At 41.7% G+C, this 19445-nt stretch overlaps 1 protein-coding gene across 8 annotated transcripts in view; it reads right to left on the bottom strand.

Moving 5' to 3' along the window:
- The window catches only part of LOC134345188 (transcription factor Dp-2-like), a 273052-nt gene that overhangs the window by 212464 nt on the left and 41143 nt on the right, over nt 1-19445 (bottom strand). For 7 of the 8 annotated variants that reach the window (XM_063045426.1, XM_063045429.1, XM_063045431.1 and 4 more), the window contains one exon: nt 4732-4798. In XM_063045426.1, coding sequence (XP_062901496.1) covers nt 4732-4798 — 67 coding nt within the window. Of the gene's footprint in view, nt 1-4731; nt 4799-19445 lie in introns of those variants that run through there. The other variant, XM_063045435.1, reaches the window with a different exon arrangement.

Raw genomic sequence — 19445 nt, 5'->3', positions numbered from 1 at the left:
ACGCTGCGATTGTGAAAGGGTTATACACTTGCAAGTAATTCCTTTTTAATTATTCAACCATCTCACATATTGAGTTCTTCCTCTATTATTTCTCTTACTCCATCTCCATTCTTTAAGGTTTATCTCATTGCAAATCCCAGAGCTCACAATTCCATCCTGTTATTGTCCAAATTATGGAGGCCCCAACATGACTACTGCCTTTTCTAGTTCAATGTCTTTATTCTGCTTTTCATTCCGCAAAAACAGGTGAGCAGTGTTTCTTTCAACTGTCTTCTGCCATGAACCCATTGGAATTCCATACTCTTACTGTTCCCTGTAATTATATAAAACTAAATGGACTTGGTCATACTGACTCTTTTTTCTGGCAGTTCCAACTGGTGTTGAAATCGTAGTTAGTTCCAGATATCCATGCATACACTGGGAAACAGATGTCTTGGAATTACTCACTAATGTAGAATCTACCAGCAGCATCCAGTCTTGCCAAGATCCCCCATCATTTCCCCAAGGGAAACAGCCACCCAGATTCTGCAACAGGTCAGGTCTGGCACAGGATCAAAGATGCGAAAGTTTTCAAAGGAGACCTAGAGCCAAAATGCCAACTTCTTTTCGAAAATTTAGATCCAATTTAATATTTCTAATTGTTGAGTGTCTGTAGTTCGACGTCATGTTCTGTATCTTTAAATGTACAAACTTCTGAGTCCAAGAGCAACAATAACAGAAGGAAGTAGCTAGACAGTGCATGAAGCTAAAAGTAATCCAACACTAAACTACAGCCGAATTTCACTCACTGCCTAAGCTTCAGCTCCTTTGCCACCTATGATATAGGAGGCTATTCAGCCCATTGTTAAGTAGATCAACTGAACTTAATGTTAACGTTGTAATTTATTGTTGGCTAAAAACAAAAAGAACATGAACCAAACGGATAGTTATTAAGATGCTCATGTAACCACAAAGAGTTGAGTATTTTGCATGAAAGCTCAACTGGTTGAGTCATAATGATATCGTTCGCTCACAGATACTAGAATAGCTGCTGAGACATGGCAGATAACTCAGAGGTCCTTCTGTTTCCTGCCTCGTTTTACTGACCCTTCTTCGTTGAGATGTTTACATTATTTAGCTCCTAATTATATTCAAAATGATAGGAATACCAGAAAGAGTAATTGATGGTGCAATTTTTAAAACATTCACTGTAAATGAGACCTTAATATACTAATGCAGATCATTATAAGTACTTTGGATTGAAATATTAACCAAGCAATAAAGAATCACAAGTGCATCTCTTTCAACAAGTAGGTAAGAGACACAGCCGTAGACTTACATGCAGTCCCCAAAGGCCGGTGTTCCAGCCCTCAAATCTCTGCCAACTTAATGCCTTTTGCATTTGGTAGCTTCAGCCTTAATAGCTTTACTCTCGGAATCAGCTATTTTAATTATTTCCCCTCAAGTGGCAGACAAATCCATGTAACTGAAGACCTGCTGTATTTACAAAATTGAGGTAGGCCGATAAGACACAGGAGCAGAACGAGGCCTTTCGGCCCATTGAGTCTGCTCCGCGATTCCATCATGGCTAATTTATTTTCCCTCTCAACCCCAGTCTCCTGCCTTCACTCTGTAACTTTTGATGGCTTTACCAACAAAGTACCTATCATTCTCCTGGATCCTCTCCATAACCTTTGATGCCCTGACTAACCAAGAAACTACAACCTCCACTTTAAGAATATCCAGAGACTTCACCTTCACAGCCGTCTGTGGCATTGAATTCCAGAAACTCACCACACTGTGGCTTAAGAAATTCCTCATCTCTGTTCTAAAGGGATGTCTTTCTATCCTGAGTCTGTGCCCTTTAGTCCGAGACTCAACTGTCAGAAACGTCCACTCAACATCCACTCTATCTAGGCCTTTCAATATTTGGCAGGTTTTAATGAGATACCCCTCACATTCTTGAGATATCAATGTAAACTTTAAAAAATAAGAACCTACTCCCAGAGACAAAAACCGTTAGACAACATTTAGTTATTTCCACAGATCATGAAGAAAACTTATTATAAAATTCATAAGCCTGAAACTGGGTTCACCACAACAGCTGGAGTCACCCGGGCCAACACAATGTGTGGGCTCCATGTGTATTTAAAATAAATTGTATGGTATTCTCCCAACCCTAAAAGCAAAATAAAAGTCAGTGACAATCTTCTTCTTAATAAGAGTTGATAGCTTCCAGAAGTTAACTGGGTCGCGAAGAGGGATAATCCTTAGTGCCATGAAAATACCTGCTGATATCATGAGGGATAACTGAAAATTTTAAAAGATCCATAGGTACTGGATATCTGACCTGGTCTGTGCTTAATTTGTGATACTGATGCCTGATAGGAAAGGATAAGTTATCATTTCATGTCAGACATTATCATAGGTGATTAATGGGAAATTTATCTTATCAATGTTAAATCAGTAACATGGCTGTCGATTCATTCCTTTTGGCCCTTCTCTGCCCATTCATACAACAAAAGTCCTACGCAGAATTTGCAGAACAAGGAAAAACAAAGAGATTCAGCTTCAGGTACAATTACAGCCAGCAGGGTGAATGACAAAATCTGCTGCAAGCGAACTTGGCCTTTCAGTTTTCAGGGTGAGTACAGGTATAGCACAAGGGAGAATCCCTGTTTAGAGCAACTTTAACAAAGCTGCATTGCATTAGCAATCCACATCTCCAGTCTCAGACTAAAAAGTTTGCCTATTCTGTGTCCAGTAATACTTAAATGAATCCTAGTTTCCTGCACATTCCATCTCAGGAAAAAGAAGTCACATCAATCTATATATGTCGTGTAATTAATTAGCAAGACTTCCAATCTGCGCCTTGTAAGGCATGAAAATGCCCAACGCAGGCCTCTCATGGTCTAAGTCAACATTCCCTCCTTATTGCACAATTTCCACAAAAGCCTGCACACGCTTCTCTTGTTTGCTGAGATAAACAATAAAAATCACTGCAGAATGTAGTCACAAGTTCAAATACCTTTACGTGACATACCACCATACACTAAACTTTAGTGCAGATGTTTTACCAATATAATTAAACAGCAAATTGGCCTTCACGAAGTTGTAAACCAGGATTTCTAATAGTATTATAAAAGGAACTACAGATTTATGGGTAAATTAATCTCATATTTCACATATTTGGTTCCTAAAGGTTGTCACAGCTGCGGGAGTGGTGGGAATAAGCTCTCACTACCTATTAAATGTTCCCAAATCTATGAATCTCAAATAGCCTCTGACAACCAAGTCCAGTTGCTTGTCTTAATGTGTGGCTTAACTACTAAGCCTAGCAAAACTGTTTTTACTGACAGGAGAAGGAGCAATGGTGGGTTACTGACACCTTCGCTTTGGGCAGATGGTGCTTGTCAGCCACCGTTGGCAGGAGAAAGGAAACTCTGATCTCAAACGTCTGCTGCCTTGCAGCTACACCCATTCATAGGGAAGGCTTTGGGAGTAAACCCTGAGGAAAAATATGGAGCTGGAGTCCCTAAGGTAGTCCTAGGTTGAGTTCAACGCTGACTGGCAAGTCCAGCAATGCGACTGGTGCCTGACCCTGCTGCATGGGCAACTGCTTGCTCTCCAGATCATAGACAGCGAGGATGCAACATCCATGATCGACCCTGATCAATGGAGGACCTAATCTATTTCACACTGAAACAGAAGCCAGCCAGTTGGTCCATTAAGTCTACTCCGAATCTTAGAGAAATCTCATTTTCCTACTTACTATCCAACGACCAATTTCTCACAGATGCATGTGTTTCTGCAACTTTTATAGGCATCCGTTAGTCTCATGAGACCATGGACTTGCGTCTTGGAAGGTTTCCAGGGCGCAGGCCTGGGAAAGGTTGTATGGAAGACCGGCAGTTGCCCATGCTGGAAGTCTCCCCTCTCCACGCCACCGATGTTGTCCAAGGGAAGGGCATTAGGACCCATACAGCTTGGCACCGGTGTCATCGCAGAGCAATGTTAAGTGCCTTGCTCAAGGACACACACGCTGCCTCAGCCAAGGCTTGAACTAGCGACCTTCAAATCACCAGATGAACACCTTAACCACTTGGCCACACGCCAACACCTACAGTGATAAATTAACCAAAATAGCATAAGACACAACAGGAGAATTAGGACATGTAGCCTATGGGGTCTGGTCTGTCATTCAATCACAGCTAATATATTTTCCATCTCAACCCCATTCTCCTGCCTTCATCCTGTAAGCTTTGGCACCCTTACTAATCAAGAACCTATTAACCCCTGCTTTAAATACACCCAGTGACTTGGCTTCCATAGCCATCTGTGGCAATCAATTCCACAGATTTACCACCTTCTGGCTAAAAAAATGGTTTTGAGAATGTGAGAAGAAACCAGACAACCTGGAGGGAAATGCACATCACCACAGGGAGAGCACACTACCTTCAAACATCAAACCCAGACCGCCGGAGTCATGAGGTACCACTGTGCCAGCATAATATAATCCAATTCTCAACTGCTTCTCAATACAAACTCAAGTGAAAGCAATACCAGATTTACCTGAAGTAAATTCATTATCAGTTCCAGAATAAAAACACATTCCAGGTTTAAAACACTCTTAAAACACTTCCTCTGAAGCCTGCCTTGCATCTGAAAGCATTTCAGATTAAAATTTATTATATATCTAGTGACTTTTTCAAATTAAATTTACACAAATTTCCTTTGCTCTTTTCTACTCACCCTTTACTGGAAAAAGGTTCTGGTCTGTGTATTCTTTCAGTTCTCCAGTTGTGTTAATTATCGCAACCTAAAGAAGGAGGCGGGGGGGGGGGGAGAAGATGGTGGAATTATATATAGTCAGGATACTTCACAAATTATTTACACTCCATTAACAGTAGAATTTTCACCGATCTAAGTGAATAATTACTAGATTAAATACAAGTATATAACAAAGTTTATAATTTAAGATTTGATGTTGATAGTGCCAAAAACAACAACAACATGCACTTAAGTAGCACCTGTAACAAAGCCAAGTATCCCGCATATTCTACTGGGAATTATTCAGGTTTATCATGCCAGATCTTGGGCACACATATATGGCTCGGGTGCATAAGACTTTTGCACAGTACTGGATTTGTCAAAGTGGAGCAGAAAGCGACTTTGTAAACCTGGCAGGAGAAATACATGTTGGGAAGGGCAAGGGCAGACGGCTGCGGGAGGGGTGTGGATCAGGAGGCAGAGAAGGCGAGCCAGGGGCCGGGGAGGGGACAGCGTGGCTGCCAGGACAGCCAGCTCTGAGACAGCGGGCAAGGTCATTTGATTCCAAACAACTGGTTTATTGATCATTACAGAATGTCTCTCTGGTGTTCCCCACTCCGTTCCCCTTTTCCCAACCATGATTCCCCTCTCCCTGCCCCCTTTCCACTCTCGGTCCGCAATAGAGACCCGTATCAGAGTCAGGTTTATCATCGCTCACATATGTTATGGATTTTTTTGTGGCAGCAGTGCAGTACAATATATAAAATTACTACAGTATTGTGCAAAAGTCTTAGGGACCATAGCTATATTTATTTGCCCAAGATTTTTTGCACAGTACTGTACATGAAGAAATATTGTGACGTTGTAAATTAGTTTATTACTGTTCCAGAGATACAATGAAAAACTTTGTTGTCATGACATCCATACAGATAATTTCATTTTAACAGTGCATTGGGGTAGTACAAAGGAAAGCAATAACAGAATGCACTAAAGTGTTACAGCTACAGGCAAAGTGCAGTGCAGACAGACAGTAAGATGCAAGCGCCCATTTTATCATAGTAGAGACCCAATCAATAGTCTTAGCAGGATAGAACTGTCCTTGAGCCTGAGCGGTTAGTCTTTCTTTTCTTCTGCCCGAAGGGAGGGGAGGTGAAAGAGATTGTCCGGGAGCGGTATGCTTCCTAATTATGTTGGCTGCTTTACCACAGCAGTGAGAAGTGTAGACAGAGTCCATGGAGGGGAGGCTGGTTTCCCAGATGCGCTGTCTCTTGTAGTTTCAGACTTACCAATGGCATTCCAAGCTCTGATGTATCCAGATAGGGTACTTCTAATGAAAAATCTACAAAAATTGGTGAGGGGCAGAGAGGACTGCATATATCTGGAATGCTGTGTACTGTGATGGTCTGTTTAAAAAGGGATGTACTTGATTGGGTGTAATATAAAGAGGCACCAAGTTGATTCCTGGGATATCAAGTGATTGTTGTACAAGGAAAGCTCGGGCCTGTACTCATTGGAGTTCAGAAGAAAGAATGTTATGTTACTGTTCCCTGATCCTGAGGACAACTGAATGGTAGATGCTGAGGCAAACCATAGAAACCATAGAAAAACTACAGCACAGAAACAGGCCTTTTGGCCCTTCTTGGCTGTGCCGAACCATTTTCTGCCTAGTCCCACTGACCTGCACACGGACCATATCCCTCCATACACCTCCCATCCATGTATCTGTCCAACTTATTCTTAAATGTTAAAAAAGAGCTCGCATTTACCACCTCGTCTGGCAGCTCATTCCATACTCCCACCACTCTCTGTGTGAAGAAGCCCCCTGCTAATGTTCCCTTTAAACTTTTCCCCCCTCACCCTTAACCCATGTCCTCTGGTTTTTTTCTCCCCTTGTCTCAGTGGAAAAAGCCTGCTTGCATTCACTCTATCTATACCCATCATAATTTTATATACCTCTATCAAATCTCCCCTCATTCTTCTACACTCCAGGGAATGAAGTCCTAACCTATTCAAGCTTTCTCTGTAACTGAGTTTCTCAAGTCCCAGCAACATCCTTCCAAACCTTCTCTGCACTCTTTCAACCTCATTTATACCTTCCTGTAATTTGGTGACCAAAACTGAACACAATACTCCAGATTCGGCCTCACCAATGCCTTATACAACCTCATCATAACATTCCAGCTCTTATACTCAATACTTTGATTAATAAAGGCCAATGTACCAAAAGCTCTCTTTATGACCCTATCTACCTGTGACGCCACTTTTAGGGAATTTTGTATCTGTATTCCCAGACCCCTCTGTTCTACTGCACTCCTCAGTGCCTTACCATTAACCCTGTATGCTCTACCTTGGTTTGTCCTTCCAACGTGCCATACCTCACACTTGTCTGTATTAAACTCCATCTGCCATTTTTCAGCCCATTTTTCCAGCTGGTCCAAGTCCCTCTGCAGGCTCTGAAAACCTTCCTCACTGTCTACTACACCTCCAATCTTTGTATCATCAGCAAACTTGCTGATCCAATTTACCACATTATCATCCAGATCATTGATGTAGATGACAAATTACAATGGACCCAGCACTGATCCCTGTGGCACACCACTAGTCACAGGCTTCCACTCGGAGAAGCAATTCTCTACTACCACTCTTTGGCTTCTTCCATTGAGCCAATGTCTAACCCAATTTACCACCTCTCCATGTATACCAAAGAGAGCTTTTGGTACATTGAATTTTCCTAACTAACCTCCCATGCGGGACCTTGTCAAAGGCCTTACTGAAGTCCATGTAGACAATATCCACTGCCTTCCCTTCATCCACTTTCCTGGTAACCTCCTCGAAAAACTCCAATAGTTTGGTCAAACATGACCTACCACGCACAAAGCCATGTTGACTCTCCCTAATAATTCCCTGTCTATCCAAATGCTTATAGATTCTGTCTCTTAGTACTCCCTCCAATAACTTATCTACTACTGATGTTAAACTTACCAGCCTATAATTTCCCGGATTAATTTTTGATCCTTTTTTAAACAATGGAACAACATGAGCCACTCTCCGGCACCTCATCTGTAGACAGCGACATTTTAAATATTTCTGCCAGGGCCCCTGCAATTTCAACACTAGTCTCCTTCAAGGTCTGAGGGAACACCCTGTCCGGTCCCGGGGATTTATCCACTTTAATTTTCCTCAAGACAGCAAGCACCTCCTCCTTTTCAATCTGTACAGTTTCCATGATCTCACTACTTGATTCCCTTAATTCCATAGACTTCATGCCAGTTTCCTTAGTAAATACAGACGCAAAAAACCTATTTAAGATCTCCCCCATTTCCCTTGGTTCTGCACATAGCCGACCACTCTGATCTTCAAGAGGACCAATTTTATCCCTTACAATCCTTTTGCTCTTAATATACCTGTAAAAGCTCTTTGGATTATCCTTCACTTTGACTGCCAAGGCAACCTCATGTCTTCTTTTAGCCCTCCTGATTTCTTTCTTAAGTATTTTCTTGCACTTCTTATACTCCTCAAGCACCTTATTTACTCCCTGTTTCCTATACATGTCATACAACTTCCTCTTCTTCTTTATCAGAGTTGCAATATCCCTTGAGAACCAAGGTTCCTTATTCCTATCAACATTTCAACATTTATCAACATCCTCTCAACATTTACTGTTCGGTTGTCCTTTATAATGAAGTTCAGAGAACCAATTCAAATAAAAGGTGGGGGTGCAGGATATTCCATCCCGTTCACATCGAGACAGGGGACTGGGTATAAATGCATTTGGTCCCCCCACCGCAATAGTCTACAGGACTTGCCCAGACTCAGTGTTGTGTCCAGAAACGCAGCAGCAGGCTGGATCCACTCGCATTTGACTTTCATCATGCGACAGTGTATGGCTTTGCAGATTTAGGCCATTTGGTCTATTGGTTAATCGTGTTAATACAGAATGGCACCAAGAATAGTTATGGGGGCAGAACTCTCCTGGGCTTAAAGAGCAAGATAATTTTTTAAATGGGGGAGGAAGAAGAAATCGGAAAAATGTGATTGTCAATATATGATGATGCAGAGCTATATAGTGAGCAATTTATTGGAGATAATGTCTACTTATTACTGGTCAATGTTTTAGAAAACAAATACAAGTAGTGGTTTGCAGTTTGTGATAATATTGCAGGTACCAGTTGCTTAGCCTTAGTCTGTCCAATGTTAGGAATGAAGATATGTTAGCTGAAATTAGTGAATCTAAGATTTAAGAGGCCCTTAATTTATCTTTAAAAAAGACTGACATGCACAGTGCAGCATCCAGTTCTTGCACACAGGATTTCAGAAAATGAACTGATTTCACTGAAGAGATGTCCTCATCTCCAGAGAAAATTGCAGGGTGGGGGATGAAAAAAGAGGTAAGGTCCTCACCCTGATGGTCATCTCCACTTGTGGCTTCATCAAACTGTCCACTGGCCCAGGACATGCAAACGCTATGTTATGACGGACGAGTCTGGCCCCGTTGCCATAGAACATTCTTTTCACCTGTACTATCCATGTCACATACACCATTTGTACAAAACATTTGTGCAGAAGAATATCTTTGACCATGGTCAATCAGGCTATGGTCCACACCCTTATATGTCCCACCACCACAACATTCAAATGATAATGGGAAAGGCCTCCGTTTCAGACTTTTAAGGCACAACCAGAGTCTTAATGGCATCTCATTCTGTCCTCTGTGCCCAGGATGAGACTATCATCCATTTTGTTATTGAATGCACGTTTTCCAGGAAGGTCTGGAAACAAAAACAAAATTCAGTGTTGAGGGAGTTCTCGACCTGACAGTGGAGGAGGCTGTGGACAGACATGTTGATGTTGGACTGGGGAATGGAGTTAAAATGACTGATGAAGTGATATCTCAACCTGCGTCCAGTCTCACGGACGATGAGAGTCATTTAGTAAAAGATACCTCTGGGCTGACCAAAACTAGATGGTTTTCCAACACAATACTTTGTGGGCAAAAGCCACCGTTCATTGTCCTACTGCAACTGTACACTGACAATGTGGAATTTTATAAAATCTCCTTGGGTTAATTGCTCATCGAATGTATGCAAAGGGAAAATAAAAATAGAATCATACAGCTTGCAAGGAGAATGATGGCATATAAATGTACTGGGAAAGCGGAGGCAGATGTCTGCGAGACCAGTGGACTCAGTGAAGGCCCAGACTGTCCTCGTTTTGGAGGACTGTCTGTCTGCGTAAGTGGATGGGAGGGAGGAAAGTGGCTTGTTCGGCTGTTGCTGTTGTTGTTTTGCTGTTATTGTTCTGCTGAACATAATGGGCATGTTATGTTGGCCACAGAGTGTGTGGTGACACTTGCTGCCTCCAGCATATCCTCAGGTCGTGTTGGTTGTTAATGCTAATGACACATTTCACTGCATGTTTCAATGTACATGCGATAAATAAGTCTGAATGAAGTATATTTTGCAAATACTATTAATAAAGTAATATTTTTGTAATTTAAGATAATGCTGACCTAAGCTGTGACATTCATATTAAAAATATCAATAAAGGAAATTACTGGTTCTACCTACACAACTCTATGTTCGAGGTTCATGCTGAAATGAACATATTCGAGACTTTGAAAAGCCAGAATTCTGTATTTCCTTTGGCAAATATACAGTCTATCTTTCCATTACAGCAAGCACCAGAAGTATGCTGTTTTGTGCAAACTGCAAGACCAAAAAAAAATTATCCAACCCCTTCGCATGCAATAACTAATGACATTACTCTTCAAACCTCAAGAAATTACCACACTAGCCACTCTGCAAAAACATACACTTTAACAGCTTCATAAGCTAAAATGCTCTAGATTATAGATTTTAAAAAATAATAAAGAATTAAACAAATAAGAATGAGCTAATCAACTGAAGAGAACAACTATAGCTATGTCTATGTAAAATTGATTCAGTTGCTGTTAAGAAATCCAAGTGTTGAAAATGTGTAGGTTATAATTTGTAGAATTTATTACTGTATTACTAAAGAGTTAGATTCAGATTCAGAACAATTATCACCAACCCCACCCAGTTAATAATCTGACAGCAGAATGAAACAGGGTACAAGGTCTGGTGAGGATGTTCTTGCATTCCTTTACAATTATATTTAAAATGGAAACTGGCATTTAGTACTTTAGATAGTAAGAAGAGTATTAGATTATGAGAATGCTCAGTCCTCTTTTATTGTCATTTAGAAATGCATACATGCATTAAGAAATGATACAATGTTTCTCCGGAGTGATATCACAGAAAACAGGACAAACCAAAGACTGACACTGACAGAACCACATAATTATAACATATAGTTACAGCAGTGCAAAGCAATACCATCATTTGATGAAGAACAAACCATGGGCAGGGTAAAAAAAAAGTCTCAAAAGTCCCCGAGTCGATCAACTCCCGAGTCCCCGATAGCAGGCAGCAAAAGGGAGAAACTCCCTGCTATAAACCTCCAGGCACCGTCAACTTGCCGATGCCTTGGAAGCAGCCAACCACAGCCGACACTGAGTCCGTCCGTCCGAAAACTTCGAGCTTCCGACCAGCCCCTCCGGTACAGCCTCCCGAGCGCCATCCTCTGCCAAGCGCCTTCGACTTCGTCTTGGCCGTTGAAACAAGCAAAGCCGAGGATTCCGGGCCTTCTGCTCCGGAGATTCCGGTTACCACACAGTAGCAGCGGCAGCAAAGCGGGCGTTTCAGAAGTTTTCCAGATGTTCCTCCGTACTCTCACGTCCGTCTCCATCAAATCAGAATTGTGCACGGTCCCCTACTTGACAGATAACAGATATTCATCACCGGAGAGGCCGCACGCGCTGCTGTTGCGCTGCCATCTTCTCCTCCTCAATATTGACAGAAGATTATGATAGGGCCAACAGACAGAGATGGACACAAAACATTATACAGAAGTGCATGGATGCTTGAGGCCTTAATTCTCTGAGGGTTCCTGTTTACCAATGAGCAGTACAAAATGCTGCACATGGTAGTAATCTAAAACATGGCAGGATGCTGTCAATATTCAGCAGGTCAGGCACCATATAATGTTCACTAATTTTTTTTCTCTTCACTAATTTGCCAGGGCTGCTGAATATTGTCTGGATTTTCTAAACACAAAATAATCTGCAGATGCTGGGGTCAAAGCAACACTCACAACACGCTGGAGGAACTCAGCAGCTTGGGCAGCATTGAGTGATCTTTTCCACGGATGCTGCCCGACCTGCTGAGTTCCTCCAGCGTGTTGTGAGTGTTGTCTGGATTTTCTACTTCTGTAAACTGATGAAAAATGCTAAGAAGCCTAAACCACACCCTGGTTCTATACAAGTTACACAGGTGCCCTGATTTACCTAACTTGTTACTCTGCAGAGTGTTCCACTGAATCAGTGCTCTCATAAAATAAACAGGAACTGCCTCACTGACACAAGTCACAATATACTGAACAGCAGTTCAGGACTCCAATTTGCCCAATTCATTTTATAACCTTTTTGTTCAACAACTAATTCCAGTGCAATTCCAATAAGATCAGGAGCAATAACTCCCCAAATGTACAAGTAAACTTGATGAACTGCATGTTGCAAATTCCATACCTGAGTATCAGACAGCATATTTGTTGAAAATATTAAAAAATCTTGTCTTCTTTCAGCTGAATCAAAATGGAGTCACCTTACCAAGGAAATGTAAAAAAATACTGAATATATGCCATATAAAAATATAATAGATTATTGCAAAAGAATTACTGCAGCACCCATTAGATATGACATTAAGCTTGCACGGACTCTGAACAGAGACAAATAGATTAGTAGTAAGATATCAAAGAGCCTCAGGGTTTTGCCTTCATATCCCGACCAGTATTTATTTTCAATTAATAGCACTTAAAAAAAAGATTATATAGTCACTACAATACTGCGGATTGTAGGAGTCTTCTATTCACAAACTTGGCTTCCAATGTTACAGTAATGACCATGCTTCAAGTAGCAATCTTGACAGAAATATGAAAGACATTGCAGAAATACAAGACTTGCTTAAATGTTTTTATTTATAAAAAGTTTACTTCTTCCTTTTTACTATTTTGTTATTGAAAGATAATGTCACCTGTTGTACAGTTCCATGTCTGCCGCTTATCCGGGAAACTATTCTGCATATGCAAATTGAAAAGCATTCAGATACCTTAAGTATACAAGAGCAATTCTATGTACTGACACATTAATCAAGATTAAATAGCTGAGGCAGAGCAAGGATTAAGCCTTTTCTATTTTAATTGGGTGTATTATAACATCAAGAGCTGAAGACTAGCTTTCAAATGAACAATTAAGCCAACCTCCCATACATTCTTTCATGTTTGACGTAAAACATCTGATTGTACTATTCAAAGTGCAGAAAGTTCTCTGTATCCCAGGCAACATTAATTGGTCAACCAATAGCAACAGATTATTTGAAGCAATAAACCCGAAATGCTGGAAATCTGGGGAAAAAATGGAAAATGTCAAAAATACTCAGTGTGTCAGACTGCAACTGCAGAGACGGAGAGAAACAAAGTTAAATTTTCACCCGTCAGCAGAAATGTTGACATTATTTCTCTCTCCACAGATGCTGCCTGTCCTACAGAGTATTCCCAGAATCTTCTCTTTCTGTATTAATGCTTTGTTTTCTCATTAGATACCATCCACACTTATAGCATCATGCAATAACTATCTCCAATAAGAGAATGTCTAGCCACCTTCCCTTGACTTTAAGTACAATAACCATCACCAAATTCCACACCATCAACAAGCTAGGGGTCATTAGAAACTCATCTGGAACAATCATAAAAATACTGCAGTTATGACAGCAAGTCAGAGGCAAGACATCCTTTGCTGAGTGACTTCCCACCTGAAATCTCAAGGTTTGTCCACCATCTACAAGGCAAAAGTCAGGAATACTCTCTACTTGCTTAGATGAGTGCAGCATCAACAACTCTCAACTAGCTTGACTTCATCCACTTTGCTGGCATCCTGGCACTCACTCTTCATTTCTTCTACCACTGGCACACACTGGCAACTGTACGTATTAGCTACAGAATACACCATAGTTACTGACATGGGCTACTCTGACAAAATCTCCCAAACCGACAACTTCCAAAGTAAAATTTATTTGCAGAGTACGTACATGTCACCACATACAACCCTGAGATTCTTTTTTTCCCCTACGGGCATAGTCAGCAAATCTATAGAACTATAAATGTAAATAGGATTAATGGAAGAGCAAGAGCATAGAAAACAACAAACTGTTGAAATACAACTACAAATAAACAGCAATAAATAATAATAACATGAAAATAACAAGATAAAGAGTCCTTAAAGTGAGATCATTGGTTGAGGGAACATCTCAATAGATGAGTGTACTTATCCTCTTTTGTTCAAGAGCCTGATGGTTGAGGGGTAGTAACTGTTCTTGAACCAGGTGGTGCAAGTCCTGAGATGGCAGTAGTGAGAAAAGAACATAGCCTGGGTGGTGAGGAGCTTTGATGATGGATGCTGCTTTTCTACGATAGCTTTTCATGTAGATGTGCTCCATGGTTGGGAGGGTTTTGCCCGTTATGTACTGGACCAAATCCACTACCTTCTGGAGGATTTTCCATTCGAAGGCATTGGTATTCCCAAAGCAGGCTGTAATGCATCCAGACAATACACTTTCCACGACACATCAAGAGAAGTTTGTCAAGGTTTTTGATATCATGCCAAATCTCCACAGCCTTCCAAGGAAGTAGAGGGACTGATGTGCTTTCTTTGCAATTATATTTATATGCTGGGTTCAGGACAGCTCCTCTTAGATAGCAATGTCAAGGAACTTAAAGTTACTGACCCTCTCCACCTCCAATCCTCCGATGAAGTCTGGCTCACGGTCCTCTGGTTTCCCTCTCCTGAAGTCTACAGTCAGTTCCTTGGTCTTGTTGACGTTGAGTGAAAGGTGGTAGTTATTAGGTCACTCGGCCAAGTTTTCAATCTCCCTCCTGTATGCTGACTCATCACCACCTTTGATTTAGCCTACAACAGTGGTGTCATCAGCAAACTTGTATATGGTGTTGGAGCTGTACTTAGCCACACAGTCATCGATGTAAAGCGGGTAGAGCAGGGGGCTAAGTACACATCCCTGCAGTGCTCCTGTGCTGATGGAAATTGTGGAGGAGATGGTTTTGCCAATCCACACTGACTGGGGTCTACAAGTGAGGAATTTCAGGACCCAATCGCGCAAGGAGGTATTGAGGCTCAGGTCTTGGAGTTTACGGATTAGTTTTGAGGGGATGATGGTGTTAAATGCTGAGCTGTAATCAATAAGGAACATCCTGATGTATATACCTTTGCTGTCCAGATGTTCCAGGGTTGTATGAAGAGCCAAAAAGATAGCACGTGTTGTGGACCTGTTGCTTCGGTAGGCAAATTGGATCAGATGCAAGTCGGCACTCAAACAGGTACTGATATGTTTCAACACCAGCCTCTCAAGACAATTCATCAACATGGATGCAAGTGCCACTGGACAAAAGTCATTTAGACAGGTAACCATGCTCTTTTTGGGCACCGGTACAACGGAAGCCTGCTTGAATCTTTCCCGGACTCTTGTCTCTAACTCTCTCAGTTACTCTACTATTGTCACATCAGCAAATTAAAGGCGCTACATTTAACTGCTCTACATTTAACTGTCAATCGTGACATCTGAAGATTATTGATGTAATTTCAACGTCTGCTGTTAAGAGGAAAATTACATGCTGCAGATTGCAGCAAAAGTAATTCAAACAAAGTATATGAAGTGGAAAACTGGAACAATTTTCTGCAGCCTGCAGAAAGTCACCGAAATTCACTGGCACCATCTGAGAAGGAGGACAAGGGCAGTGAGATATGACGCCTCCAAGTCACATGCCACTCTAATTTGGTCAGGTCCAAATCCTGGAATTCCATAACCCAACAACACTTAGAAAATAACCTCTCCAGAAGTGGGTCAAGGTGGTGGCAAGTGACCACATTCTTGGGGCAATTTGGGACCCTGCAGTGATGCCCATTTCCTTAAAAATAGATTTTAAAAAGCTGACCGTTGTGGGGTGCTACCGGCCCATGAAAGCAAGCATGCCAAAGGGCTTCTTCTCCCTGTCCATCTATGTCAACACTTTCAGGGAACTACGCATCTACATGCACCCCTTGGACTCAGTGCTCTACAATATTCTCAGGATCCTGCCATTCACTGTGCAAGTCCTGCCTTGCTTTAACTTACAAATACAAAACTTCACACCAGTCCAACTTAAATTCCTTCTGCAGTCCTTTGAACCAATTATCCAGTTTATCGAGATCCTGTTATAATCGTAGATAACATTCTTCTACATCACCATCATTACACCATCAATCAAACTTACTAACCATGTCAATTAGATTCTCATCCAAACCATTAACGTAGTTGACGGTGACTTCTGGGGTGCTGCAGGGATTTGTTCTGGGACTCATGATCTTGGTGATTTTTAAATATGACTTTAATGAGGAAGTAGAAGGGTATGTTAGCAAGTTTGCAAATGACATGAAGGTTGTGGTATTGTGTATACCGTAGCAGTTGTCGTAGATTACTACAGGATATAGACAGGATACAGAGCTGGACAGGGAAGTGGCAGATGGAGCTCAAACTTGAAAAGTGTCAAGTGATTCACTTTAAAAGATTGAACTTGTACGCAGAGTTCGTAGCAGTGTGGAGCAACAGAGAGATCTTGGGGTTCAAGTCCATAGATCCCTCAAAGTTGTCACGCAAGTTGATAGGGTGGTTAAGAAGATGTATGGTCTGTTGGCCTTCATTAGTCAGGAGATTGAGTTACGAGGTAACATTGCTGCTCTCTAAAACTCTGGTTAGACCACTCTTGAAATATTATATTCAAATTTTGATCACTTCAGTTCTGATTGCTTCATTATAGGAAGGTTTAGGGAGAGTGCAGACATTTACCAGGATGAGGAAAGGTTGAGCGAGCTAGGCCTTTTCTTTTTGGAGGGAAGGAGGGGGAAGTGACTTAATAGATGTGTAGAAGATTATGAAGGGCATAGATCGAGTGGATAGCCAGTACTTCCCCACCCACCCACCAGGGCATTAATGGCTAATAGCAGAGGACATCTATTTAAGTTGTGAGGAGGAAGGTTTAGGGGAGACGTCAGAGGTAAGTTTCATTTTTTTTAATACAGAAAATGGTAGGTGCCTGGAATGCATTCCCAAGGGTTGTGGTTGTTATATTTTGTAACTCCAAAATATAAAACTAATCAAAAGAAAACCACAGAGCTGGGGATAACATGTCTACTTCATTCTTGCTTCAGTGAGGCGCCCTTTGTGCACTTTTTACATATGATCCATAATGTATTATGTAAGCAACAAAGAATGCTTAATCAAACAAGATATTTACAATATTTCTCAAATATTACTGAAATACACAACACTCCTCCCTGATTAGCTATAAACTCCAACTCATTATACAATGCATCAGCATATACTCACACCCATGGGCAGCTGAGACTTGTGGTTGCAAAATACTCTCAAGTTCTGGAGCTTCCTCCACGGTGGTTGTAGGAGATGACTTGGGACTGCAGGAAGTGGTTTTGACAGCTCGGGACGTCTTTCTTCTCTAACAATTGACTCTGCTCTCCTCAATTGATCTCCAGATGATATCAGAGGCAATCTCCACTGTGTAGGAGAGTGGTCCAATTCTGTCCTTAATCTTTGCAAGTACCCACTTCTGATCACCTCGGTAGCCCCTCGCCAGGACTGCTTGCCCAGAGGCAAAGCATCAGACCTTCTTGTTTGAAGAGCCCTCAATGTGACTCAGCTGTTTGTACTGCATACTCCTTCTGGGACGGGTTTGAGGAGATCCAAGTGTTAGTGCAAGGGATGACCCAGGAACAGCGAGCTTCTGATTCAGTATTAGTACAGCGTGTTCTGCTGGTATTGCTCGCAGTGTTCTTCAGAGTCTGAATAAACCTTTCAACCAAGCCATTTAGAGCTTAGTGGTACAGCGTAGATGTAATATGTCTTACTCCATTAACTTTCAGGCATGACTAAAACTGTTTTGCAACAAGTTGTGGTCCATTGTCAGTGATTAACTGTTCTAGAACACCAATCCTTGAGAAGAGGCCACTCAACACATCAACAGTGTTTGAGGCTGTAGCGGAGGCTATTGGGATCACTTTGGGCGACCTTGTAGTTGCACTCATTACTACCAAGAGATTTGGTAAAATCCACATGAATCTTCTGTCAAGACAATGCTGACCATTCCCAGGGATGGAGAGGATATGTTGTTGGCATCTTCTGGACGTGATGGCGTCCCAAACAGTGCATGGCAAGCTGCTCGATCTGCTGATCTATCCCAGGCCACCAGACAGAGCTTTGAGCTAATGCTCTCATTTTCACCATGTCTTTTCTGGTTTCCCTTTGGATCATCTCTGCCTTAATAGGGAGACATTCGTTTTGTATTTGGGAAAATGCATCAAGGAATGTTATCTTTTCTAAATTTTTCAAGTACTTCCATTTCCAAAGGTAAACAAGACAACCATCAGCATTTCTATGATTAATTGTCCTCTTGAATTCAATCTCATCATTGAGTCCTTCAAGAAACAGTCATCCCTAGATTCATCCTACATCAAAGTTGCTGGTGAATGCAGCAGGCCAGGCAGCACCCTCCTGACGAAGGGTTTGGGCCTGAAATGTCGACTGTACCTCTTCCTAGAGATGCTGCCTGGCTTGCTGCGTTCACCAGCAACTTTGATGTGTGTTGCTTGAATTTCCAGCATCTGCAGAATTCCTGTTGTCCTGGATTCATCCTGCTGCTGTTAGTGGAACACCCTCCTGTGAACTGAAAATGGACACTGGTGGTTGACGATCAGTAATGAGGATAAACTCTCTCCCAAACAATTACTGGTTGAAATGTTTTACACTCCAAACCAGACTCAAGGCCTTTCTGTCAATCTGAGTGCAGTCTTCCTTTGCAGCGGTAAGGGAATGTGATGCAAAGTCTATGGGATGTTCAGTTCCATCACTCATAACATGACATGACTGCACCTATAACACAAGACAAGGCATCACAGGAAAGCTTCACTAGATGATGTAGATCATAATGTGTGAGTACAGTGTCTGACATTACTATTTCCTTTACCCTTTGGAAAGCCACCTCACACTGCTTTGCCACTGCCATTTCTCCCCAATCTGCGGTAATGAGTTCAAGGGGTGGAGCACAGCAACCAGGTTCGGTAGGGACCTGTTATATTAATTGACAAATCATACAAAGGACTGCCATTGTGACATGTCCTTTGGCCTTGGGGCGTCCACCTCTGCTTGAATTTTCTCAGCACACTTGGGTAATCATTGTGCAACAATAGTGTGACCATAGTAGGATATGCTTGGTTTAAAGAATTCACACTTGTTGCATCGTCCTCTGAGCCCATAACCGTATCATCTTTTTTAATACTCTCTTGACATTTTGGAGATGTTGTCTGGCATCCCTGCTGGTAACAATGATGTCATCCAGGTAACATTGGTTGCCTTGACAACCTTGAAGCAGCTGGTCCATAGCTTTCTGCCAGACTGCAGGTGCGGATGCTACTGTATAAATAAGTCTATTTTAGCAATAAAGCCGTTTGTGAGTATTTATGATGAGAAACACTTTGGATACTTCTTCCATCTCCATCT

Source organism: Mobula hypostoma, chromosome 4 (genome assembly GCF_963921235.1).
Source record: "Mobula hypostoma chromosome 4, sMobHyp1.1, whole genome shotgun sequence".
NCBI classification, from domain to species: domain Eukaryota; kingdom Metazoa; phylum Chordata; class Chondrichthyes; order Myliobatiformes; family Myliobatidae; genus Mobula; species Mobula hypostoma.
This window is presented reverse-complemented; position numbering and strand designations above follow the sequence as displayed.